This window comes from Zootoca vivipara, chromosome 2 (assembly GCF_965207765.1).
Source record: "Zootoca vivipara chromosome 2, rZooViv2.hap1.1, whole genome shotgun sequence".
Lineage (NCBI taxonomy): Eukaryota > Metazoa > Chordata > Lepidosauria > Squamata > Lacertidae > Zootoca > Zootoca vivipara.
The window spans coordinates 26,766,854-26,794,269 of record NC_142584.1 but is presented as its reverse complement, the minus strand read 5'-3'; the positions used below and the strand labels follow the sequence as shown (position 1 = coordinate 26,794,269).

The following is a 27,416-nucleotide window of genomic DNA, read 5'->3' as shown; positions in this document are numbered from 1 at the left end:
CCTCGTTTTGTTTTGTGTACAAGCTGGGACCTGCAAGATGTCTCAGTACAGGAGGGACCCCAGAATGGGATGTTGTACTGTCCATTTCTCAGCCACCAGCTCCTTTCTCATTCCCTTGTCTCATGCTTCCTGTTTTTCTCCCTTGAATTTCTTATTTCCTTAAACATTGAGGAACACATAGCTCTACACTCAAGACACATAAGCGTGTGCACACAGACTTATATGTGGGCAGGGCATAGGAAGGAAGATCTCTTTCCACTTCATGTGTACAGGCGGTGTTATCTTTAAATGAGACATGCACAGGGTTGTGAGAAGCAATCATTTCAGCAAGAAAAATTGTTGAACTAACAGCACTTTACATAGAATCATAGAATCATAGAGTTGGAAGAGACCACAAGGGTCATCCAAGCAGAAAACACCATCAAAGCATTCTTGACATATGCCTGTCAAGCCTCTGCTTACATAGCAAATTATTTTTGTGGTTTTTACTTAGACAGAGTGGTTTTAAGAAAAGATCCATCATATATTCCCAAAGTGAATTATTTTTTTGCATAGGTAACAACTTTTTTGTCCTTCTCCCTCAAATCCATTGGAAAAAGCATGGCTTTCCTTGGATGTACGGAGAGCACTGAAAATGCATTTCTGTGTTACAGGTTTTGTTCTCTTAATGAGCTCCTTATTTTATTATTTTTCATCCTAACACACTAGGGAAGAAGGTGCCCAGTTCCACTTTAGCAAGATTGATGTATGATGCTAGCTTATGAGCCCCTCAAAATTCCTGTTTTGAAAAATCACATTTCAGTGCATTCAGGGTGGCTGTGACTATGGCAGCTTTCTCAGCAAATGTACCTCTTAATGAGGTGTGTGGGGAAGCCACATGGGCAACTGCAACAATGTTTATGAGGCATCATAAGATTGGTAAATGTTTTTCATGAGGTGGCTTTTGGGAGGCAAATCCTCCAGCAGGTTTTTTAAGGGGCAGTCATAGAATAGAGAGCCCACCCAATTGAGATCTTACCTTTAATCAATCCAACCATGCCACCTTTGGAAGGAACAATTGTTCACCTCTGAAGGGTGCATCTCAGAAGTGTTGAACACATGGCATGGGCCCAACCTACATCAAGGTTTTCCCTGTAGGTTGTCATGAAACAGACTAATGTGGGGGAGGCATGGCCAATGGACAAAGAGCAAGATGCATTTCCTGTGTTTAGTTTGAGAGGGCAGCATAGTCCACAATGGCATGTGTTCAGAACCTCTGAGAAACACCTTTCAGATTATCACAATAGTTCTTTTGCCTCCTTGTGGTTTACTCCACTTCACAACTTCACATAAAAAGCAAAGGAAGCAAATGTGAGTAATGCAGGCTTTGTGTCAAGCACTGAATAAAGATGTAGGTTCTAGTAGAAAGACATGGAGTACTTCCAGGGGCAGAATTTATAGACAGTAAACTTTGGGGTGTCTTTCACTTTGTTTATTTGCCTTAGATAAGAATGAGCTGAAGGTATTTGTGGACTTAGCTTCTATCTCTGCGGGAGAGAATGACATGGATGTGGATCGTGTGGCTTGTTTCCACGATGCTGTGCTTGGCTACTCCTCCTTGTTGTATGACTTGAAACGGGAATCGGGATTTGAGGAGCTCATGAAGTGTTTGAGGAAACTTTGGAAAGCTCTGGAGAGTGACAACAACCTCCCAAAGAAACTGGTAATTCCTGCAGTTGGACCTTAGTTCATCTGTGTACATCTGCTCTTATGAAGCTGTGTATTTTATAAAGATACTGCATCCATTGTGAGTTTACTGTAGATATATTGATGGGTAGAAAATTATTGATGTGGACATTGAGATTTTTGAACTTTCCCTTTTTTGCGGCCTTATTCCAGCCCTTCTGTCAAATCCGAAGGGTTGACAGCTACATAAGCTCCCCTATTGTCAAATCCGAAGGGTTGACAGCTATGGATATCCACCTTGTAACTACTTAAACCTACATTCTGCAGAGCAGTGTGTGCTTTGTATGTGAAAATAAATTATGCCTACTGTATGCTCTATTCTACTGCATACACTGCAGTTTTGTGCATGATATCAGTTGGTGGGTTCAGTAGCTACTTTAATTTCATGAAATATCTCTGGGCTTCACAGCACAGAATAGTGGAACAGAAATCTTCCAAATTCAAAAAGCAATGTCCTTGAGTGAGGATTGTCATTTAGCAACACACCATACTCCCTTGTCATCTATGGGTATGCTGCTATTAGTTTGTGATTTGTACTGGGATAAAGTATGGGTTGTACTGGGATAAAGTATGGGACTAATTCAGAGTATATCTTCTCCCTAAATCCTACAGCGTGATTCTGCAAGATACTTGGAATGGCTAAAAACAATAAAAGAGAGTCATGGTTCTGTTGAACTGTCATCTATATCACTGGCAACTAAAATCAATAGCAAGGGAATCTACCGAATTAGGGCACCAGCAGAAGGCCGGAAGGTGAGACCATGCTTGTAATATATTGTCCCAGTTTTTGTAACCTTTCTCTTCATCTCTCAGTAGCTATTTTTTTCTGTATACCACACCCAACAAACAGCCTGCTATAAAGTGAATGATATAACTCTTTCTAAGTGTCTCTGTCAATAAACTGCTTCCTTTATCATTTCCTGGTGCCTCCCTGTTGTAACGCCATTAAGTAGACCAGGGATTTCCTCCCATAGTGTTCACATAAGTGTGAACTTGAGAATTCACTATCACAGAGCTATTTTCTGTTGGTGGCATTGCTACAACTTCTTACTGGCATCTTTCCAAAGACATTGCCCTCATAATTTGGCGCAACCCTCTCAGTATTTAACATAAACCTATTTACCGCTGACAACTGCTACCTCCTACATATAGTAGGGGGAGAACCTTGTATGACTACATAAGGAAGTAAAGCGATGGTTAATTTTTTATAGGTTTCTCTGGATACTGTCTTGTGCCTGACTATCTCAGAAAGTCACGGTGGCCAAGAAGAGGAACGGCAGTACTCCCTGGAAGAGCTCCGAGAATTGATGAATAAGCTGATGCTGATGTCAGGCAAGGTAGAACAAGGTGCAGAAGTAGAGAAGTTTTCTGAGGTCAGTTTTCAGGCATAATTTCCTGTTTGTATTTTAAAACTCGTGTTATCCTTTGAGGGATGTGTGGTGGGGGGACAAGAGTAACGGGGTTCTTCCTCCAGTCATGCTGCATTTCTGTGTCCATTGAGAGATTGTAGAGATTTCAGAAAGTGTTTTTTCCCCTGAGATGTAAAATACAATTTGAAACTTCACAGAAGTTCGCATCACATTGAATTGTGATGATTTGTTGCTTATTAGGATGTTCCTTTGGGAATTGAATGGCTCCATCATTTGGCTCACTTGACCTTTCTAAATTTCAGTGTTCCTGATAAATTTTAAAACAATTAAAAGTTTACACCCTGAATGCCCTTGGACCAGAGCTTGTTGGCTGCTTGCGAGTACAGAATGTTGAAGGGGGGAAAGGTTGAAGAAAAATTCAGGGAGTAAATGCCCCCCTTTTTAATACATATTGTGAACTCCTTTCAGCTCTATAAATGAAAAGTGGTGTGTAAGTTTTTAAATCAATAAATGTTAGGAGAACCAGTTCTTGAAACCACCTTCATGTATTTTGGTTAACCAGCTTAAAAGTTCAGTTTGGCCATAGTTTCTGCTGGTGTAGCTCTGTCTCTAAGCTAATGGAGTTAGCCAATGCTAGCTTAGGCATTCTAGTAGTAAGGGTGACAATGGGTAATGCATATTTTACATTCATTGCTGTTGTGCTATTTAGATTCATTGGTCTGTCTTCTGTGTTTCTTCTCACCCAGGTATTTTCTAGTGTCCAGAGGCTTGCACTGTCTTTCATCGACCTTTATTCTGCTGGAAACATGCTTTTCCGCTCTTGGGTCGCTGGTGTATATTGCTCACCCAACCATGAATTCTGCCTTAGCATGGACTTCAATTTAAATTCTAGTTCTGTCCTTATTGGAAATGGAGACGTCACAGAAGTTCTGCCGGTCATTTGCCGAAAGATGGAGAGTTTCCTGGAAAAGTGGAACCAGTTTATGTCGGAGAAGCGATCCCAGTACTTTTACTTGAATTACTATATGGCAGAACAGCTTGTGTACTTGTGCAAGGAGCTTGGCTCAAAGTGCCCCAGCGAAGCTGCCTTAACAATGCTGTCATTTATAAAGCGCAACTGCAGCAAGCAAGATGCCCAGGAGGTCTTCAGCCAAGTAGTATCTAAAAAGGCAAAGAGGAATTTTGCTGATATGCTTGGGCCGGTGGCAAGAGGGAGAGAGTTAGATGTACAACTGGAGTACATCTGGGAGTCCTACATGAGAAGTATGGGCTCATTCCTTCCAGGCTGCCTGGACATTGAAACCCTTGGCATTTACTTGGCCACCCTGGCAGATCTGGAGAAGAGGAGTGTTATGCGAAAATTGCCTCAAGGTCTTCATGCTGGCAGGCCTAACCTCATTCTCTGTCCTCGCTCTGAGGTGTTGGCTTCGGCATTGGCCATCTACATGAACAGTCCAGGGGAGATGCTACCCTCTTACGATGAAGTCCTGCTCTGCACACCACAAACCAGCTATGAGCAAGTGGCACTGTTTTTGAGGCGGTGCCTCACTCCAGGCTATAAGGGGAAGAAGATTTACACCTTGCTGTTTGCAGATGAGTTGAGCTATGATGTTGGCTACAGGTCTGAGGAACTTTTCCAGAGTCTTCACTTAAAGCATCAGGATGATTATAGGCTAGTGATTCTCTGCAACTGTGAGAGAGAGCACTGCTATGTCCCTTCTGTCTTCAGCCAGTTCAAAGTTCACATGATCCCTCAGCAGCCCCTGAAGGACATTCAGGGCTACCTTGAGAATCATTACAGGGCAACGCAGCTTCCAAGTTCATCGGCTTCTGTGTTCAAGGACCAAATGTGTGTTGGGATTGTAGCTTCTGAAAGAGCTGGCGTAGGTGAGTGAACTAAGTTTTCCATCTATGTATCAGAATGCGTAGACTAAAACTTGGGTATAAAACATGGTCTGTTGTTTTTCCTTCTGTGATGCTCTTTTAGCTTGTGACTGGAAAGATCAGCACAGGAATAATGAGGGCAAGGGGCACATTAAACAGCAGAGTAGTTTTACTTGAACAGTATTTCAGCCTGCTGTTTAGTGTTTTTGTCCCAAGCTTAGACATAAATGGTGGAAGGAAATAGTACCTCTTTTTACAGAGATGATTCCAAGATGAAAACTAGAGGTTACAGTGCAGGTGGCGGCAGCTGTGACTGGTACATTTTGGGATAAACAGTTAGTACAGATCTAAGCTGAAGACTATATCCAAGTGATTGAATCAGTTTCTCTCCCTCACCCAGATTCTTCCTACTTGTTGCTCAGCAGAAGCCCAGACTATTGAGTGCTCTCAGTTTCAAACCAATCCATTGTGTGCCTGCTGTGCCCATTAATAACTCAGTTTTTATTATGAACAATAGGAAAATCTCTTTATGTAAAGAGGCTGCAAGAGAAAATGGAAGCAAAACTACATCGCTCTGAAGTGCCATTAAAAACTATTAGGTTGATAGACCCCCATGTGGATGAAGGGAAAGTGCTGAAGTCTCTTCTCCCATTCCTGGACCATCAGCACCAGAAACAGCCTATGATATTTCATTTCGATATCACTTCTTCAGTGAGTATACCATGGTTTTGGCAGAGGTTTGTATCCTTACCCCACCCCTCACTTAATAAAGTTGGTTGTTATTGTTTGGTTGGGTTTTTTTTAAAATAAGCAGCTCAATGAGGAGGAAAATTTCCTTTTCCTTTTTAAAATTATTACATTTCTGTATTTTCCTAGGTTCATTCTGGAATTCCAGAATTTCTGTTCAAGCTCTTAGTTTTACAGTACCTGGCAGATATACATGGGAAACTCTGGCTGCGGAAACAGTGTCATTTGTATGTTGTAGAAATACTTCAAACATCTCCGTCACCAAAAAAACAAACTAGATCTGTAAGTACCTATGGGTATTTAACTACTATGTCCCAAATTGCTAGCACACCACTGAAAAACCCTATTGCAAAGCTCCCATTTTTAATGAGTTTAACGATTTCTTACATAATCATGTATTTATGGAATGCTGATATTAAAATTGTACATGTGCTAAGATAACTGATTTTTTTAATTATCCAGGAAAATAGAATTAATGAGAAGCAGTATTAACTTGTCAGTTTAAAAGCTGTGGAAAAATTATTGAAACCATTAAGAAAAGAATGAATGAATGAATGAATAAATAAATAAATAAATGGTGTGAGTGACCAAGATGTATGATCTTAGGATAACTTTTCCCTTCTTTCTCTCTTTTTTAAAAAAAAGTATTTTCCAGGATTGAAGTACAACTTCATTGATGTGTTCCCCAAAGTAACCTGCAGATCTCCCAAGGAAGTCCTAGAAATGGACATGCAGAGGAATCGGTCCTATGATTGCAGATCTCCCAAGGAAGTCCTAGAAATGGACATGCAGAGGAATCTGTCCTATGACCCAGGTATAGATCAGGAAGTGTTCCGTAGCGAAGCCTTTCAGAGACCCTACCAGTACTTGAGAAGATCTAGCAGAGGAGATAGTCTTGACACATTCCAGTATGAAGAAGGCTCTGTTGAAGGGACACCAGCAGAGTGCCTGCAGATGCTCCTGATCCATTGTGGAGTAATAGATCCTTCCTGGTCAGAACTGAGAAATTTTGCTTGGTTTTTGAACCTTCAGCTGAGAAATTGTGAAACTTCAGTGTTCTGTAATGCTGCTTTTGTCCACGACACTTTACATGGCTTCAAAAATTTTGTGGTCACATTTATGATTTTAATGGCAAAGGATTTTGCTACACCATCTTTAAACATTTCTGATGAAAGTCCTGGGAATCAGTTTTTTGACATGGAAGGAGTCACAGAAGAAGATCTTGCTCCATTTCGTATTCGGAAGAAGTGGGAGTCAGAACCGCACCCATATATATTTTTCAATGATGATTCTGTATCTATGACATTCATTGGCTTTCATCTCAAACCCAGTGCTAATGGTGGTATTGATGCTATCAATCCCTTGAATGGGAATGTCATCAAGAGAAATGTAATGACAGCTCAGCTATACCAGGAATTGTGCCTTCAGAGAGTTCCATTCAACATAAATTTTGATGCACTGCCCAGACATGACAAAATTGAGAAACTTTGCATGGTTTTAGGAATACAGTGGCCAATTGATCCTGATGATACATATGAGCTCACAACAGACAATATGCTAAAGATCCTTGCCATTGAAATGCGATTCAGGTGTGGTATCCCTGTTGTCCTCATGGGAGAAACTGGCTGTGGAAAAACTAGGCTAATAAAATTCCTGTGTGAACTACGTAGGAGCGGTGCCAGTGCCGATAACATGAAGCTTGTCAAAGTCCATGGAGGCACCACAGCAGATGCAATTTATGCCAAAGTCAGGGAAGCAGAAGACATTGCTATTGACAATAAACAGCAATACCAGTTTGACACCATCCTGTTTTTTGATGAAGCCAACACCACTGAAGCTGTCAGCAGCATCAAAGAAGTCTTGTGTGATCGCACAGTTGAAGGACAGCCTTTGGTCCGCAATTCAGGTTTGCAAATCATAGCTGCATGCAATCCTTATCGCAAGCATACAGGGGAAATGATTCAGCGCTTGGAATCGTCTGGCTTAGGCTACCGTGTCAAAGCAGAGGAGACCAAGGAAAAGCTTGGCTCCATTCCTCTTAGGCAGCTGGTATACCGTGTCCATGCTCTCCCTCCTAGCATGATCCCTCTAGTGTGGGATTTCGGACAGTTGAACAACGTTACTGAAAAACTCTATATACAGCAGATTGTGCAAAGACTTACTAGGTCAATACCGATGTCTGATGTTGAGCTCCAGTTAATAACAGATGTGCTTTTTCAGTCTCAGACGTATATGAGGCAAAGGAATGATGAATGCAGCTTTATCAGCCTCAGAGATGTGGAACGCTGTGTAGAAGTCTTCAAGTGGTTCCACAACCACAGTGAACTACTAATGAAACATCTGGAGAAGCAAGTTGCAGAGAGGAAGGCAGCTAAAGGTTTTGTCCAGCGAGACCCAGTCATTTGGTCCTTGGTTCTTTCAGTGGGTGTTTGCTACCATGCTTCCCTGGAAAGGAAAAGAGAGTACCGAAGAGTAATCAGCAACATCCTTCCAAAGCCATATGATGATGAAAAGAGAATCCTTGAAGAAATTGGCTTAGTTCAGGATCTCTTCTTGAGTGATCTACCTCTGAGGGAAACGATCGCTAAGAACTTGGCACTGAAGGAAAATGTTTTTATGATGGTTATCTGCATTGAACTTAAAATCCCCTTGTTTCTCATCGGCAAGCCTGGCAGTTCCAAATCTCTTGCCAAAACAATTGTGGCTGACGCCATGCAAGGCCAAGCAGCATATACTGAGCTTTATAAAGAACTGAAGCAAATCCATTTGGTGTCTTTTCAGTGCAGCCCACACTCTACCCCTGAGGGAATCATCAACACTTTCAAGCATTGTGCTCGCTTCCAAGAAGGAAAGAACCTAAAGGAGTATGTCTCTGTGGTGGTGTTAGATGAAATTGGCTTGGCTGAAGACTCCCCCAAAATGCCTCTGAAGACCCTTCACCCGCTCTTGGAAGATGGCTGTGTTGATGATGATCCACTCCCTCATAAAAAAGTTGGCTTCATTGGGATATCTAACTGGGCACTGGATCCAGCTAAGATGAATCGAGGGATCTTTGTATCCCGTGGAGAACCGAACAAGAGGGAACTCCTAGAAAGCGCAAAGGGTATTTGCTCTTCAGAACGCGCTGTCCTGCACAAAGTTGACCGTTTCTTTCCCATCTTTGCAAGTGCTTATGAGGAAATTTGCAAGACCCAAGGCAAGGAGTTCTTTGGGTTGCGTGATTATTACAGTCTCATAAAAATGGTGTTTGCTTTAACCAAAAAACTGAAAAGAGAGCCAGCTCCCCGTGAACTAGCAGAGATAGTTCTCCGTAATTTCAGTGGTAAAGAAGGTGTTGAGGCCTTGAACATTTTTATGTCTAGGTTCTCAGGAAAAGGAGATATCATCCGTAAGGACATTGGTACAATTGATCTAGTTCAGCAGAACATTTACAGTGACTATGAGGATGGTGAATGCCGTTACCTGCTGGTGTTGACGGAAAATTATGCAGCCCTCCAGATCCTGCAGCAGGCTTTTTTCAAAGGTACACAGCAGCCAGAAATTATTTTTGGTTCCAGTTTTCCCAAAGACCAGGAATACACCCAGATCTGCAGAAACATCAACCGAGTGAAGATTTGTATGGAGACAGGGCAGATGGTCATTCTTCTTAACCTGCAGAATCTGTATGAAAGCCTCTATGATGCCCTCAACCAGTATTACGTTCAACTTGCTGGTCAAAAGTATGTTGACTTGGGCTTGGGGACCCATCGAGTGAAATGCAGAGTGCACCCTAAGTTCCGTTTGATTGTCATTGAGGAGAAAGAGGTGGTCTACAAACATTTCCCCATCCCGTTGATCAACAGGCTTGAAAAGCACTACCTAGACATCAATACTGTGTTGGACAAGAGGCAAAGAGACATTGTGGAAGAATTGAAGAAATGGGTGTACAGCTTCACAGCAGTTGAAACCGAAAAATACTTTATGGGCCAGCAGAAATATACCCCTTCTGATGTCTTTGTTGGCTACCATCCTGACACCTGTGCCTCAGTTGTCCTGCAGGTGACGGAGAAGCTGAAAATGGATGCTTCCCCTCAGGAGCTGATGCGAAAAGTACAAGAAGAAGCCAAGTTGGTCCTGTTAAACTGTGCAACTCCCGATTCTGTAGTCCGCCTTGGTGATTCACGGCTGGGTTCCTTTCTGGCAGATGACTTGGCCATGGCATACTTTCAGCAACAACATCATACTTCTCTTGCAGAATTCCTTCATGCTTCCCTTGAGAAGCCTAGAGGTCACACAACCTTTATTGAGGTGAGTTCTGAAATACTTCTTATATATATATATATATATATATATATATATATATATATATATATATGTATATACATTAGGAGTTCATACTTTCTTGAGATGGCATTAGAACTTTTATGATTTTAAACTGTACATGGCAGCATTTGGATCAGAAAAATATATTTCTCGTCACCGTGGAGATCCGATATTGTCACAAAATGTTTAGTCAAAATCTGATCTGAGCTATATTTTACTGGTTGTACAAAGGTTTAAGATATTCCTTATGGGTCAAAGTGAAGCACCCATTACCAGGCGTACCTTCTGCTAAATTCATTAAATTGTTCATCAAGCAGTATTTACAGCAAGGTCAAATGTAGCTACTGGTCCAGTTCAGGTGTAATAGCGAAATATGGTTTGTTAAGAGAATGTGCTACAGCAAGCCTTAGGCTTGTGTGGGAAGGAGATGGGAAGAGATAATGTAAATCTAAAGTGTACTGTTATTGATGCCTCTAATAACAGCAAACCAAGATGTATTGTTTTATCTGATCTTGTTCAATATGAAACAGTGAATATTTTGTTAACTGCTTTGCCGTGGGTGTTCCATGCGCCTGTAACATTTTGAAATTAAAAGTTCAAGCAGCAGAAACAGGTGGTGGGTTATACAATTAATTTTTTGCTTTTTTGGCAATTCAAATGCCAGCTTCCTTGGTATCTCTCATATGTGGCCAGAAATCTAGAAAATCCAAATACGATCTGTTTTGCCGATGTTGGTGGAATGATTTCCTAGTGCTTCCTTTGGCGGTGTCTGTCAAGAAATTAGCAATGTCTAGACTGCTTAAGTCAGGGTAAAAACTAAGGCATCTAAATATCACCCAGCAGATTATACCTTTTCCTTCAAGCAGGAGTTGCATTTCCCCCCTCTTTGCCTCCCTTTTAATTTTATTTTCATGCCCATCATGATCTAATATAATTTTTGTTGTCAAATAGATGTAGTAGTTGACAACCAAGATTTTGGGATTTGTTCTGACAGAAATGTTGGGTTCTTGATTGCTGTCAGCATCACTCAGATCCTAAGAGCAACTCAAGGGCCTCCTTAGTGTATGTGGTGCTGGTGGGGCTAACCTTAATTTTATTGGACATTAGACTACCATGCCATATTGCTTCATTTTGTTTCAAAAGGGTTTGCTGTGTGCCGTTGTGCAAAAATATTGAAAAACTTTGTCTATCTTTGACAGAGAAATCTCGTATTTTTCTTTACCATTTCAGGTTACAACTTTCTCTAGGCTCCTGACTGCGGCAGACACAGAGACTTTGAAGACAGAACTATGTGACAATGTAGGCATTCCAAAAGTTCTTTTCTTGCAACAGTTTGACACAGAACATTCCTTTTTGAAAGAAATTCGGTGAGTGACTTGTGTTTCTCAGTCCACTTGGTTTGTAGACCACATTCAATATAACAGTAACAGAATTTTTGAGTAAAACAGATGGGTAGAGAATAAGCATGGGGTTGTGGTAGCATTTAAGGTTATGTTATAGATTCAGACTGCTGGGATTTATGGAACTTGATATTTATTTATCACCCACCCTTCACCCTAGAGTGCCATGGTGTGTGACAACATTAAAAACAACATACAATCATAAAAAGTGGGATCTAAAAATATACAAGAGTTGGGTCTTCAGCATTCTCTGGAAGCTGTATAATGAAGGTACTATACACACCTCTGTGGGAAGGGAGTTCATAGCTTTGGGGCAGCCACAGAGAATGCCCTTTCCCAGGCTACCACCACCACCCCAAACCTAACAAGAGGACCGCCTCTGCCAGTCTCCGCACCTGAGATGGTCTATAGAGAAGTCTGGGTACTGTACTGTTGCGTGTGATGATCCACTCTTTGCCTGAAATACAATACCCTTTTAACCGTTCTTGTGACATCTGTTGTTTTCTCCCAGGAATTCTCTTTCTGTTGCGCCTGGAACTAAAATACTGATTATTCAGACTGACTTTGAAAATGGATCTCTCAGTGCCCAGATTGTTGCCTCAGCCAAGTATGTTGCATAGCATGTGTTGTATTTTTTCCAGCTTCTTAATTAGAACAGCATTGAACTCATGGTTAATGGTCATAGTTAACAGTTACCACAAGCTTGTTCAAGGTCTATCCTTTTCAAGGTCTAGTAAAACACTTGGGGAAAGTGTGAGGGAAGACAAGCTTTGTGTGAAACTGTTTGAACATAGTGAACATTTAAAACTTGGTTTTAGGATGGGGTGGAGAAGTAAGCCTTGTAAGTGTTACGATAATGAGATGTGATTAGGCAGTAGTGTCCTCTGTACTGCCGCTTGAAATTGCCGACAAGTGTTTCCTTTCCCTTGCAGATACTCAGCTGTTAATGAAATTAACAAAATAGATCTGTGTGAAGCCTCAGTGTTTGTGCTCTTCATCACTAAGCTATCTCGGATTGAAGGAGGAAGTTCCTATGTGGGATTTCATGGCGGTAGGACTGCGGGATGTAGAATAAATATGAGGTTTTCAGTGAATTTGGAATGCTGTTGCAACTGTGAATAAATAACTGATATCGGTAAAAATAGAGAAGAAAATAGAGCTATTTACTGAAATATCAAATTGAGGTCCAAATTGAATCTTGTGGTCAGGGCTCATCTCTAATAAATGCAACATTTGCTATCTTTTGCTTTCTTTTTAAAACAATACAAAGAGAGCAGATGGGGTTAAAGGATGCCCATACATGTTGGCATATTAAGGAGATGCTTGACCAGCCCACCTGGTCAAACTTGGCCAACAGAGGGTGGGGGGAGATAATCACCTGGCCTATCACCTGGATCCAGTTCCCTATCCATGCTAAATATAAATAAAACTCAGTTCTTATGGTGGTCACTGTTGTGAAATGAGAGAAGAGAAGCCACTGTGAATACCTTTTGATGAAGGATGGTATATAAGTCTAACAAATAAGAAATCAGTATTATTGAGCCTCTAGGTAGTTAGGCTCATCCCTATCTGTCTTGCACTGGATTTTTCTTTTCTTAAGATAACTTCATGGCAGTAGTCGGACTCACAAAAAGTATTTCTGTCTATTGCTAGGAATGTGGCAGTCTGTGCACATTGATGATCTAAGGAGATCCAAGGACATGGTTTCTGATGTAACTTCCCTGAGGAACATAACCCTCAGCCAGCTGTTTTATGAAGATGCGGGGAAGTCTGCACAAAAACGTGAGTGTAAGAATTTCAATAAGTAATGTAGCATTAACATGTGACAACCTGTAGTCATTCCCACTGTCCTTAATTTTATCAGAAAGCAAATTTCAACCCTTTGAAAAACCTTCTGTATTATTTGCAGCTGTGATTATGGCAAAGGAAGAAGAGCAAAGTGAGGAGATGGAGACAGTGGTAGCAGCAGCACCTAAAACAGAAATATTGGCTGTAAGTTTCAATGTATCTCACTTTATTTGGCTCCCTATGAAAAGAGAGAGTGCTTTACCCCCCTTAATTCATGCTGAGGACAAATCATAAAAGTCCTAGAGGTATTATTGTACTTGTTCTCTGTTATGGTTTCCCCTCCATATTTTTTTCAAATGGTATGGGAGTCTGCATATCCCCAGATTTTCTCAGGTGTAGTGAGGAAACATCTAATAAGCATGGATTATGCTTCCTCATACCAGAGGTTGGGTTCCTTTCCCTGTTTTTGCCTGAGATTCGGCCCTTCTCCCATCTGCTCTGCTATCTTTTGCATGTGCCTTCTTTGCCTTTTTTCTTGCTCCCCTTATTGTCCATTTCTGCTCTCTCGCCTGTGCAATGTTTTGTGGCTTTTATGAACAAACAGGCAGATCTGCAGTTAAAAATGACCACCCATGTTAGAGTGGTGAAGACTTAAGGGGTGGGAATTCTGGCTGCTCCTGCTGCCATAGAGCCTCCAAAAGCAAGTCTCTCCAGAACATGTGTTCCTCTGTGCACAGGGATCGCTCTGGCCTACCATTCCAATTGATCCCTAAGGGAAAGTCTTCCTCATCACAGAGGAACAGGTTGGCTACCTCCAAACTCTAGACACCCCCTTCTTACTTTGTAAACAATTAGGTAGGGCCCATTTCAGCCAGCTTCCATCTCTGGGCCTCTACTGAGCCTCTCAAAGACTGTGGTGAATGGTATCACCTCAAGGGCCTCTTCTCTCCATAAGAACTAACAGACCCTGTGATCATCCTCTGAGGTCCTTCTTTGTGTGCCTCTTCCATATGAGGTCTGGAGGGTGGCAACATGAGAGCAAGCCTTTTCTGCACTGGCTCTCTGCTTATGGAATGCTCTCCCCAGGGAGTCTTGCCTGGCACCTTTGTTACATACAGTATATTTAGGTGCCAGGCAAAAACATTCCTCTTCTCCTAGTTCTTTGGCTTATTAGCCAACTTTAAAGGTAAAGGGACCCCTGGCCATTAGGTCCAGTCGTGACCGACTCTGGGGGTTGCGGCACTCATCTCGCATTATTGGCCAAGGGAGCTGGCATACAGCTTCCAGGTCATATGGCCAGCATGGCAAAGCCGCTTCTGGAGAACCAGAGCAGCACACGGAAACGCCATTTACCTTCCCGCTGTAGCGGTATCTATTTATCTACATGTACTTTGACGTGCTTTTGAACTGCTAGGTTGGCAGGAGCTGGGACCGAGCAACGGGAGCTCACCCCGTCACAGGGATTCAAACCACTGACCACTGATCAGCAAGCCCTAGGCTCTGTGGTTTAACCCACAGCGCCACCCGTGTCCATTTTATGGCCCTTTAAATTGTGTGTGTTTGGGCGGTGTGGGTTTGTATTATTTTTGTTTGCTACTATGTTATGTCTTGTAAACTGCCCTGTAATCCTCAGATGAAGGGCAGTATAGAAATGTCAATAATGCTTTGACGGTGTTTCCTGCTTGGCAGGGGGTTGGACTGGATGGCCCTTGTGGTCTCTTCCAACTCTATGATTCTATGAAATTTAATGAATAAATAATCACAAAGTCTGCAGGTGTCCCTTGTTAGCATTGAGAGTAAGCCCAGAATTTTCCTGGTGGCCATCATTTTGTTAGCCTCACTATCACCTGTCTACCAGAACATTGCAGGAGCTCCTTTTTAGTGTCTCTGTGCTTCTGTACTCAATCCTTGCTCTCCTTTCTGCTCCCAGCACTAAGCCTATTATTGAACTGATAAAACAAAGATCCCATCCCTCGTCTTAAACACTCCAAAGATACCAAGGACACCCAATTATTTCAAGTGGAGTAGATCTCCAATGCAGGAAGTGGGTTCTTCTCACTTCTCCACCATAACAAAACAAGCACCTATTGGTTTTTGTTAATAGGACCTCGCCGTGCTATCCCTTTTCCTTACTTTTATGACTGCTCTTCTCCAGGCAGATAAATATGCTGATTCCTGGCTGCAGGGGAGATCTTGTATCTTTGTCTCCTGTATTGGGCAGCAAGCAAGAGAGTCATTACAGGCTCTTGTTTACATCAGTTCCCTTTTTCAGAGAACAAATGTGCACCAGCTTAGTCTGTGTTGCTTCACAATATTAATAGGCTCTCTTTCTCTACTCCTGGAAAGCCCCAAATCTTGGACACCACCATTCTTCTGAGGAGCTGCGTGCAAAGTGCTGTGGGGATGCTAAGAGAGCCAAATGAGAGTTCCAGCCGCAGCACTAGGAGGATTGCAATTCTCCTTAGCCTTCTTTCTGAGGAAAGTGATTTGAAAGGTATGAATGACTAGGAGCATTTAGGTTTGTAAAGTGGAAGGCTTTCTGGTGCAAGCCCCTCCCAAAATATGTTCATACAATCTTTTTCCACAGAGCATGAGGTAACAGGGTTCTCGTGTGCTATCAAGCACAGGATTATGCACGGTGTAGGTGGGGGGGGATAGGTAGAAGTTTCTCGCTGTGTGGTAATACTAGGACCTGGGGCCATCCAATGAAGCTGAATGTTTGGAGATAAAAATCATTAGTACTTCAGTCCCTGTATAGTTAACCTGTGGAATTTGCTTGCCACTACAAGATGTGGCAATAAGGCAAAATCAATCATTTTATTGCTTCCATCTTGCCAAGATAACAGCTGTAGTTTACTGTCACCTAGTCTAGTTTCTAAACACCAGTGCAGCACATCTGCAACCTCTCCTGCTTCATGCTGAGCATTCTGTAGATACAGCATACAGTCATACCTCGGTTTAAGTACGCTTCAGTTTGAGTACTTTCAGTTTAAGTTCTCCGCGGACCCATCTGGAATGAATTACTCCACTTTCCATTACTTTCAATGGGAAAATTCGCTTCAGGTTAAGTACGCTTCAGGTTAAGTACAGACTTCCAGAACCAATTACACTCATACTTCAGGTTAAGTACGCTTCAGGTTGAGTACTCTGCGGACCCGTCTGGAACGGATTAACCCACTTTCCATTACTTTCAGTGGGACAGTTCGCTTCAGGTTAAGTACAGACTTCTGGAACCAATTGTGTACTTAAACCGAGGTACCACTGTACTCAATACTCTTCACTCATCTCCAGATTACAACTCCCAACAATTTTATATAGATAATACAGGGTGAGTCTTTTAAAAGAGGCCCCATGGGACATGTGTACTCTGTATCCACGGCACCTCTTTTAAAGGACTCACCCTGTATATTTGTAATTTCATAGTTGACAGTCAAGCACTGCAGAAGATTGTGAAACCTTAACTGGTGTTGATGATAAAATGGGACTAAATTAGCTATCGGTCAGATACCTTTTGTTTTGTCTTCAGCACTTGAAATCTGGCCTTAAGGAATACCAGTTACCACACTTTCTGCTGTTTTTCAGCCTCCTTCCTGAAGATAACAAAGAATCGCCTCTTAACCCTTTTGAGAAAGCAAGAGGAGAACTCTTACATCATGAAAGAGTGGGTGCTTCGGGAGGCATCGAACCTCAATGCCCTCCAAGAAGCAGGAACTTTCAGGTATACACAGTTGTTTAACCTAGTCATATTTCAGCAATCTAAAAGCATAGGCCATTATCTAAAGAGTACACCTCTCTTAAGATGGTTCCATGCACTCAGAGGAATTATAAATTTCTTCTTCCAGCTGTGGGCCCACAAGGTATATTTGATACTTCTCCAGAGGGTCCCCTTGAGCTTTGGGAACAACTTTTCAGATGGGTTTAAGGGCTGCAGAATCAAGGTGGTGTTAAGAGTTTGGTAAATATATTGCAGTGGTATGCAGAGCGAAATAATCTAGTAAAACAGCTGGTTGAAAGGAAAAATAAAACAAGGATTATTAATCATGAGAACGTCATTCTGAGTACAGGCTTTACATGTGGCCAAAAGTAGTGTCACTAGCACATACTAACTCAGACAGGGCTTATCCACACCTCCCTTTCCCTTACCTCTTTCCCCGGGAAAACCTGTGTTTCAGCACTGAATTGGAACAGACAGCAATCAGGTTTTCCATGGATTCTTAAAGACAATCTTAGGGTCCCGTGCCTAAGAAAGCACAGGAGAAGTGGAAATGTGGGCGAGCCCTGAATCTGTTTTGAGCAAATGTAATTCGGTGAAAAAACAGGAAGGAAATAAAAGTCTCAAATGAAGTAATCTATTTCACCAACAAGTGGTTACTAAAAAAGAATGAGCAGGGGAAGAATAAATTGTCGTTTTGTCTATTTCCCTCACCGTCAACACAATGGTTCAGGTAACTTACTGCAAAGCATTGTTGCTTTATTCCCAGCAGGTAGAGGGTCTGAAAATTCTCCCATGTTTTTCTTTTTTTGTTCGTTTTCTGCAGTCAACTGCAGTATTACAGCTAGTTAAATATCCTGGCCCTTTTGAGTTCAGAGCATTTACATGTGTAGCTGGTGCAAGATGGGAACCAAAACTCTTTAATAAAGCTGGATGTTGTTGTTTTCTGCAGTAATAGCTCTGTGGGCCAATAATGTTTGGCTGTCTTTCAAAGTTTCTGCCTCTGCTTCAAGTGGTAACATTCCTTATGTAAATAGTATAAACTTTGCTTCAAAGCCATGGTTCACAGTTGGAAAGATGTATATACGCAAGTCAAAAAAAGGCTTGCTTTTTCTTCATAACATTCTCCCTTGAGATTTTCAGTCTTGTCAGAATGCTCCTGAAAGAGTGCGTGATTGTGTCTGAACTTAATTTCTTCTTAATATTGGGTATTTCTTTTTCTTTCTTTCTTTCGTTTCCTTTACCTCTCTTGAAACTTGCAGGCACACCTTGTGGAAGCGGGTGCAGAGTGCAGTTATACCATTTCTGGCCTATATGGTGTCTGTCCTAGACAGAGATGGCAACTTGGACCTGTTGGTTAGACCAGAAACAGAAAGTTGTGTGAAAGCTCTGTGGATGTTCATCTTCAATGATCTCAATCTTCTGAACATCCCTTACATTATGAGTGAGAAAAGGTAAGTAGCACAACCAAGGCAGCAATGATGAATTGATTTGTTGTTAAATATGAATGGTGAATGTGATTTTGACTCCCATGTGAAGGAATATTTTGAAAGCTCTTTGTTCACTTGGCAACTATGTATGCCAGTAGTAGGCCATGACAGTTTGGCTTCCCATTTCTGAGTAGGTTTGGCTTACAACAGAACTCTTTAATACCTAGCTTATATCACATACTGCTAGCCTAGATAGGAGAACCTTGCTGCAAATTTGCATACTGTCTCCTCCACTTCCAGGAGCTTCTCCCATTTTGTCTTCTTGTCTATCCTAGCAGAAGTCCTCCTTTTTTCCTCCATCCATTGCTAAATTTAATCATCTTTGCTCCTCAACTTGTTGGGGTTTTTCCACTATTCTACCCTGGGGTCTAAATCCAAAACCCTGGCCATGAAAAAAACAATAGCCCATCTTGAAATCTAGGCAGTAAATGATCTTCTCTCCCTTGAGAGTGAGTGAGCTGGGTGGACCTGATCTTACCCAACTGCTCCCATACAGGTACTTAGTACAGTACTAGGTGTGTGTGTGTGTGTATGTGTGTGTTGTGAATTGCTATCCTGTGGGACCAATAGAGAGTTCCCCAGACCTGTAGTATGGTATGCTTTTATTCCATGTGTTAATTATAGTGTCTCTGAAATGCACCCACTACATCCATCCATCCATCCATCCATCCTTATGGAATAAGTTATTGAGGCAGCCCTCAAACTAATTGTATCCTGTAATCCATTCATTATGCATTCATTATTTCTTTTTCTATATAAACAGATCGCACTTTACATGCATGTGGATTAAAGGCTGGCCTTGTGATCTATTCTTTTGTTTTGGTTTTTATAGTAATGATTAATAGATTAAAGAAAAGCAAAAGTAAGTTTCCCCACTTGGTAATGGATTTCTACCAACTTTCCGATTGATTTTGCATGTTTCTTGCCCAGCTCCCAATCCAAGACAATTCTGGTGGAGAATTCCTTTCAGGTATTTACAGATGCTGGCAATGAGATGCCCTTCAGCTGGAGGATAAAGGATTTTTTGGAAGACCTTTGGGTTCAAGCCCCTTATGCCACTGGTGATGAAGGTGAGAATGCAGGGATGACATTGCAACTGGTGTCGCTCATAGGAACCTTTAGATAAATGTCAAATGGATCTGAAGGCAATAATGAAGCACCATCCCTTTTTGATGTTTGTTCTGAGGTTAAGCTGCTGTCCTCTATGGTTCTGTTTGCCAAAAAAACAAAACCTAAAACGGACATTTTGCCGATTTTCCAAATCCCCCCCCCCCAGGCGCTGTTTTCCTCATTGGAATCCTGTTCACAAATTCTCCCTTCATTGAGAGGGCTGTAGCACAACAATTGCAAGTGCTCTTGGATGAAACAGATTATCTCAACCCATTTCAATCTGCATTCAGGCCTGATTATGTGACTTGATTTGGTCTTGGTCATCCTAATGGATGACCTTTATCAGAAGGAGGACAGGGGAATGCAACCCTATATTCTTATTTGATCTCTCAGTGGCTTTTGGTTCTGCTTATGCAAGTTTTTAGTCCCTGAGCATCTTCTGTTTCTATTTGCTTTTATAGGCATATCCTAAACTATACAGACAAATGTTCCTGCTGAAAATTTACTGCATATCCAAGAATGTCCTGCATTTATGTCCAGGACATGACAATCCTATACTTGCTAGCTGCTAAGAGCATTGCTTTGAAACTAAAAGGAGTGATTTGGGCCACATTTGTGGTGCAATGTCAAATTTTCCATTGCTCAGTGGTTACCAAAGGCGGGGGGGGGGGGAAGCTTGGTGAGAGACTTCTTCATAAATGGCAAACAGCTTTCAATGTTTTGGGTTATGAGGCTTACAAAGTAAAGGGTCATCATACTTTTAACTTTTGAAATAGGGCCATGACACTGCTGCATGGTATTTCTGGCATATACTTATTTATTGAAGCATTTATATACTGCCCTATCATAAAATATCAGGACAGTGAAAACAATATAAAACAAAATACCATCAAAAAGCAATACAAAACAATCTTTAAAATGACTGGCAAGTCAAGAAGATTCATGCCTATTGGCATAAAGAGATACTATGGCATTTAAAATTCCCATCTAATCTAGTTTCCTCCCATTGTACTCCTGACCTGCAGGCCATGCGGAGAAGTTTGTAGGACTCTTTCAGAAGACACCACTGGGGCAGTATATTGCTGGTCTCTCTGCTGAAGAAAGAAACATTATTTTCCACTGTTTTATCAGAGACTATATCCGTCTGATAATGCATGTGGCCTCTCCGAAGGAGCTAAATGTGAGTATAACCAGTAAGAGATGTTGAGCTGCTTGGAGAAGAAAGCATGTGTCAATTACTACGTTCACAATTTGTGTGCTGTAGCATCTGCAAGAAATGGTATTGCTGGCAGTTGTTTTTCATAAATATAAGTCTGCTTTGTCAAGATACTGGAAACATTAAGAACCAGAATTCCCTACCAACAAGGTTTTCCTGTAAGTACGAAGCTATTTAAAACAAAAACCTAACCTAAATAAGGGATTATAGCCATTGTAACACTGAGACTGTTAGCACATTTATCTAATAACCATTTGGTTATTAAGAAAACAACAACCGGATATGTGATTTCTATAATAATTCACTTATTTATAAAGACTTGTTTTTCAATTTCCAGTTGCTGCAGACAGCTCTCTTATCATGCATAGAGGAAATGAAGGCAGCCTCTCCCAGTGCAGAGGAGGTGGTGCTGCCCATCTCCTGGATCCATCTTGCTTACCATCAGTTTAGTAGTCGTCTGCAAAACCTTTCCAGGATTCTTGCTGTGTACCCTGAAGTGCTCAATGCTCTCACTGAACATATTGAGAAAGAAGGTAGCCTCTTGCATCAGCAAATGGTAGGAGTGATATTTGGTAGCTGTAACATTTTAGAAAAAAACACAGCCTCTGAAGTACATTATATTCTTTCGTTGCCTTTTTAAAGTATTAGGAGAAACAATAATATCTTTAAGGAGAGGTACTATACATCACACAAGGCTTTAACATGTCCGTATTTGCTATACTCCTTATAACAATGCTAATCAACATAGTGCCCTCCAGCTTTGGTTGGGCTCCACCTTGAATTAGCCTCAACCAGCATTGCCTCTCCCAGGGACGATGGGAGTTGCAGTCCCAACAATATCTGGAGGGGCATCACATTGGACACCTCTGTCTTAACTGTGTACCTGCCCTACTGTGAGAACACAGTGAGCTTGTGAACCATGAGCTTATGAATTGAATAGTAAGTGTAAAATTCTAGGAAAGAAGAAAATACAAGTGTTAAAGGTTGGCTAATGGAATGTGCCCTATTTAGAACAGAAAGTAAAGTGGTATGTTTGTTTTAAAATAAATAGATGGGATAAACAGAAAGGAAACCAACTATGGACACTGCGGGAGTGTCATTATATGTTCATGAAACTAGTAAAGGGGGTATTGTCATAGTTCTTCTCAAGTTCTGATGCCAACTTACTCAAGGGAGAGGGGTATTTGCTTTCTGTAACTTGCTTAGTTAAGGGGGCATACAGCCTTATTAGTGTCTGAAGCGAATGTATTTTTCTTTACTATCCGTGTCTGTATTAAAACCCTGTTCATGCCTGATCGCTTAGGTTTTGGATGTGCTTGCTGCAATTGCTTGTACTGAGATGTTGGAAGAAAAACTGTTGAACTGCAGATCTCAAACATGGCTCCAGCAGGTGAAGAAGCTTCAAATGCCAGTTGAACTTGTGTGTACAGCAAACTACTTTCAAAGCAATGAGAGCCAATGTGACCAGCTGCTCCAGGATGTCAGGTAGGTCAGAGAGGCAGAATATGAATTTAAAAGTATAGTAATTCTACTTTCATAACTTTTTCCCCTTGAGATTAATTTCATATGACATTGTCACTTGGTTACATTGTTGTTTCACCCATTTCATTTTTGAACTGTTGTGGTAAGTTACCCATTTGCAAAGCTGCTTCCCTCTAATACCGTGTTTCTCCGAAAATAAGACACCGCCTTATATTTATTTTTCCTCAAAAAACAACAACACTATGGCTTATTTTCAGGGCATGTCTTATTTTTTTTCCTCCTCCTGCCGCGGCTGGCATTGCTGCTGCACCTATCACTATGTCTTATTTTCGGGGTATGGCTTATATTCCTTGAATGCTTAAAAATCCTGCTATGGCTTATTTTATGACTACGTCTTAAAATAGGGGAAACAGGGTACCTTCAAATCCCAGATTACACGTTTCCTGTGTTATCACAGACACACACACACACACACACACACACACACACACACACACACACAACTCAGTATAGTGGTTAGAGAGTCAGACTGGGAGCTGGGAGACCAGGGTTCATCACCTCGCTCGACCCTGAAGCTCACTGGGTGACCTCACAGGATTGCTGTGGGGATCAAGGAGGGGAAAAGAACCTTGTATGCCACCTTGAGCTGCTTGGAGAAAAAGGTGGGATATAAATGCAGTAAATAGTAAAACTAAAATGCTATTATGGAATCTACAAAGGAATATGGAATGAAAAAATTACAGTAGTCAAGTGGTTCTGTGAGCCTCCGAATTGAAGCTCAGTGGAACAGATGTAGCTGTTAAGTAAAATAATCTAAGATGCTGCACTCACTCAGTTCTGGCCCTCTCCTTAGTTACAATTTACTAGTGGGTTGCATCATTCCTTCTAGTCTTTTGCAAATCAAGTCTTCAGTGCCACTGAATTTTATGACACACTCTGCAAAAGGCAGTGATGATCCCTTCTTATACACCAGGAGTCTTTCCTCAATCCCTCAATCCAGTCATCCGGTACTTTATTCCTACTTTATTCTTTTTTCCCCATCTATAAATAAGCCATAACTCACATTTCTCTTGGAAACAGGAGCCGATGGAATCGGGTTTTCTCAGTCTCCCTCTTTGTGGAACATGTGCTGCTTGGAGCAGAAAAGGTGATCCCAGAGATGGTGGATCTGATAAAAAAATACACCATAAGGCTTGGAAAGGTAAGGACCCTTTTTCCATTTGGAGGAAAACATCACTTTAAGAAACATCAGTTGCTTATTTGGCTGGCCATAAACAACTTAAATATGTACCACTTTTACTTTAGAACTCAGAACTCAGAACTTGCTTTTCTGTTCATAAGTAGAATGGCAATTCCAATTTGTAAAACAGAAACAACAATGAGTATAGTGCCTCAAATGCCTAAAAAAGAGATATGTTTTAACCTGTTAATGTCAATGCCAGGCAAGCCTCACAGGAGAACATTCTACAGCTGGGGAGGGGTTGTGTACATATTATACTTGTAAAGCACAGTAGACATGCATTCTTTCCATCAAAGAATTCTAGGTACTGTGGTTTGTTAAAGGTTTATGGGAACTGTAACCCTGTGAGTTGTAGACTGCAGTGTCCAGGATTCTTTTAGGGGAAGTGTGTTTCAAAACTTCTTTAAAGGTACAGTATAGTGTGTTCACATCCTAAGTCTTACTGAACTCAGCCCTTCTGCAAAGACATGTATCATTGCTGTAGTAAAAATAATGTAACAAAGCCAGTTGGAGTAGCTTATTTGGCTAGCTTGTTAAACCCAGTTAGAACAAATGCATGTTCTGCTATTGCAGTTACCATAATGATAAATGTGCAGACTCTTGTGGTTAGGTTACTGCATTGTTTGCCTATATTTGAGAGTCTCTTCCCATTCACATTGTTTTTATTCTTTTCAGTGTTTCCAGTGGAATTCTGACATCAAAACTCATAACACATTCACTGCAGTGATGAAAGTGCTGTGCGAATGCAAGGATGAAATCAGTTCAGCATTTTGCAAGTAAAGCTTTTGGGATGAGTGTGTGAGGAGGGCTGGGGGGAAGACAGTTTGTGGGGAAGCAGTGGGATATAAGTTACCATAAATGTGAAAAGAGAAATATTTTTTAAAAAAAGACATGAGGTAAATTGAAATCTTTTGAGAGATGTGGGAGTTTGAGAGGGAAAAAATTAAATTAAAGGCCTTATTTGTTTGGCATCTCTGGGTGAGCAGATTTTGCCTAAAATGGGACGATTGACTCGTAACACCTCCAGAACCAATGTCTATACTTTGATTAAAACTGAACTATGGAACTCCCTGCAAGAAGAAAATTGCTGCGGTGAAGAGTCTAGTGATTTCCAGAGAGGAGTTAGATACAGTGGTACCTTGGTTGTCGAACGTAATATGTTCTGGGAGTCCATTTGACTCCCAGAACCATTTGAAAACCAAGGCGCGACTTCCGATTGGCTGCAGGAGCTTCTTGCACTCAATCAGAAGCCGTGGAAGCCACGACAGACGTTCGGCTTCTGAAAATCATTTGAAAACCGGAACACTCACTTCTGGGTTTTCAACGTTTGGGAGCCGAAAACTTTGGCAACTAAGCCATTCGAAAACCAAGGTTTGACTGTATTGGCAGAAAATTGTGTCAGCAATTGACAAATGATTACACCAAATTCCACCTTTTTGTGACTATTGCAGCCCCTACGCTAGCATTTTGTGATTGCAGGGGCAGGCAGGGCTCAGTAATTTTCAGTCCTCTCAAGTGGACCCTGAAAGGGGAAGGGTACCATATAAAGTTTGAGCATCGCTGGCTTAGGCAATGGGCTCTACAATTAAATATATGATCACATTAACTGTGGCTCTTGAATTCACAGGTATGGCTTAAGACCGTGTCCAATATGTATGGGAGATCCTAAGGACCCAGTCAACCTCCCTTGTGATCACGTATATTGCCACAGTTGTATCAAACAGTGGCTGGTGGCAGGACAGATGTCCTGTCCGCTTTGCCTGGTTGACCTACCAGAAAAATATTGTATTGAAGTATCCAAGGAGCTCAGGTAAAGCCATCTTCTGACAATCTATAATACTGGTAATGATTTAGAGACACTGGCCTTAATTTCTGAGGACTTAATATTACCCTACTAGCTGTGCATTTACACATGTGTTTTGTGGTGCAAGTTACAGAGTTGACCAGATATGTAATGGCTCATGCATTTTCTCCACAGTATTTGCATAGAAAAAAATGCCCAGTTCCGTAAGTTTTGCAACAGTTTTTTCATAGACATGGTTTCTACTATGTGCTTCAAAGACAATGAACCCCCAGAAAAAGCTGTGATCCAAATGCTACTGAAACTCCTGTTTTTCCATACGAAGCCTTTGAGAGGTACGTGCACAAGATCTTTTATCAACTGTCTTGTCTTGAATAAATAGACTTTTCCATGTCTTTATGCAGAGTTTTATTACTCCTTTAGGAAACACCAGGGTGCATACAAAATCTCTGTCGCCTTTTAACGATGTGGTAGATAAAACTCCTGTAATTCGTTCCGTCGTGCTAAAGTTGCTTCTAAAATACAGGTAAGGACTTTCAATTGGGACTTTCAACTACCCTGCTTCTTCTTCAGTGTTTATCCCACTGATGCATGTTTTCGTTTCCTTGAAGTCCTTGTGGTCTTTTCCTGGGTTCAGCCATTGCTTTTCAGAAACTTGCTGGCTCTCCCCTCGGCTCTGTTGTACAACTGAAATGCATACTTCTGACAGTGGAAATCTCCTTTCATTTTTACAATATAGAAGCACATGCCTTGTTCATTAATAAGGAGAGTTTTCTTTGTTTCTATAGCTTCAACGATGTGAAAGTCTATGTACAAAATTATTTATCAGAAGTAGAATCAAGCTGCATCCTAGACAAAGATGATAAAACAAAACTGTACGTGCTGTTTGTCAACTGCCTTGAAGTAAGTATACTTTCCAGTTTCCTTGTTTACTTTGCAGGGGTGACCTGGCCCAGTGGTAGAATCTTAGGTCATTCCAGAATCTTAACTTTTCAGAGACATGGAAGAGATTTTTATCATTGCCTGGAAGTAAATAGACTAGATCAGAAGGTGCTTACGATTAGATTTAGTCATTTACAGTTGACTTATGTGGAGCAAACAGGATTTCCTCATCATCTAAGCTTACACACACCATTTTGTTTATATATTTACCAAGCTGTCAGCTGCTGGATCAGGTAGGAGGGAAATAGCTTTCCTTACTCGTCAAAGCCTGTGCACAGCTTTTGCATTACCATCAACTTAACTAGCACTCTGTGTTTTGATTATTGGAGATGGTAGCAATTTCACCCCCTGATAATATTTTGAAAAGCAGTGAGTGACATAATGATGATCATGAGTGATTCTTGAAACATTTGGAACTGTGTGACTTGCTTCTTGATAAGCAAGCCTCTTAGTTTTTCAGCCTTCTAAAATTGCCACAGCCCCTACTTGTTTGCTTTTAGCTGAGTATTGAACATGCCCCCGGAGCATTTGCTTGGACTAAGACTGCAGTACTAACCCCTTACCTAGGAGTAAATACCATTGAATTCAGTAGTACTTTTGAGTAGACATGGTTAGGATTGCATTGTAACTCGTGGCCAAAATGTTTCCAGATTTATTTGTTTGTTTGTTTGTTTTTAAAGCACCACCAGGAAGCAGAAAAAGCTTTGCAGGCTGGCATACCTGTCAGCTCAGTGGCATTCCATGTACAAAATGGTGTGTGTGTGTGTGTGTGCTTGCGTGTCCCCAAAGGTGCAAACTACAAATGCAAGAAGTTTAAAAAGCTTAAACTGTATGGTATGGAGACTTAGTTGTAACTGGGAAACGTGGTTTAATTTTTCAGGATTCTATGTGTGAGAAATCAGGAGCCTCCTCTGAGGAAAGCAAGGCAAACCGGCTAAGAGAGGATGGGCATTTCCTGGAAAGCTACTTACAGTGGAGCAGGAACAGCGGTGACACCCGTCAAGAAGCCTCCATCGAGTATTTGCAGGGTGTGGCCCACATCCAACTGTGCATGGACAGGGCTGCAGAGCTGCTCTTTGAGCTTCATGGAACTTCAGGCAAGTGGGATTATGGTAACCAAAGAGGAATGCAAATGTACCAAAGAAATGGCATGTGAAAGAGTTCCTGCTGCTAGATGATTTACCAGATGATTTTTATCAGTCATGCA

At 41.4% G+C, this 27,416-nt stretch overlaps 1 protein-coding gene across 2 annotated transcripts in view; it reads left to right on the top strand.

Annotated features, from left to right (window-relative positions):
* RNF213 (ring finger protein 213) overlaps nucleotides 1-27,416 on the top strand; it is a 92,605-nt gene that overhangs the window by 44,302 nt on the left and 20,887 nt on the right. For both annotated transcript variants that reach the window (XM_088661463.1, XM_088661462.1), the window contains 26 exons: nucleotides 1,485-1,702; nucleotides 2,338-2,478; nucleotides 2,937-3,098; nucleotides 3,842-4,982; nucleotides 5,497-5,690; nucleotides 5,856-6,008; nucleotides 6,372-10,013; nucleotides 11,259-11,395; nucleotides 11,940-12,035; nucleotides 12,361-12,479; nucleotides 13,082-13,210; nucleotides 13,338-13,420; nucleotides 15,563-15,710; nucleotides 16,799-16,934; nucleotides 18,191-18,382; nucleotides 19,349-19,488; nucleotides 20,554-20,708; nucleotides 21,082-21,300; nucleotides 22,048-22,229; nucleotides 23,307-23,427; nucleotides 24,142-24,242; nucleotides 25,094-25,276; nucleotides 25,445-25,602; nucleotides 25,691-25,793; nucleotides 26,056-26,170; nucleotides 27,090-27,306. In XM_088661463.1, coding sequence (XP_088517589.1) covers nucleotides 1,485-1,702; nucleotides 2,338-2,478; nucleotides 2,937-3,098; nucleotides 3,842-4,982; nucleotides 5,497-5,690; nucleotides 5,856-6,008; nucleotides 6,372-10,013; nucleotides 11,259-11,395; nucleotides 11,940-12,035; nucleotides 12,361-12,479; nucleotides 13,082-13,210; nucleotides 13,338-13,420; nucleotides 15,563-15,710; nucleotides 16,799-16,934; nucleotides 18,191-18,382; nucleotides 19,349-19,488; nucleotides 20,554-20,708; nucleotides 21,082-21,300; nucleotides 22,048-22,229; nucleotides 23,307-23,427; nucleotides 24,142-24,242; nucleotides 25,094-25,276; nucleotides 25,445-25,602; nucleotides 25,691-25,793; nucleotides 26,056-26,170; nucleotides 27,090-27,306 — 8,385 coding nt within the window. The remainder of the gene's footprint in view (nucleotides 1-1,484; nucleotides 1,703-2,337; nucleotides 2,479-2,936; nucleotides 3,099-3,841; nucleotides 4,983-5,496; nucleotides 5,691-5,855; nucleotides 6,009-6,371; nucleotides 10,014-11,258; nucleotides 11,396-11,939; nucleotides 12,036-12,360; nucleotides 12,480-13,081; nucleotides 13,211-13,337; nucleotides 13,421-15,562; nucleotides 15,711-16,798; nucleotides 16,935-18,190; nucleotides 18,383-19,348; nucleotides 19,489-20,553; nucleotides 20,709-21,081; nucleotides 21,301-22,047; nucleotides 22,230-23,306; nucleotides 23,428-24,141; nucleotides 24,243-25,093; nucleotides 25,277-25,444; nucleotides 25,603-25,690; nucleotides 25,794-26,055; nucleotides 26,171-27,089; nucleotides 27,307-27,416) is intronic.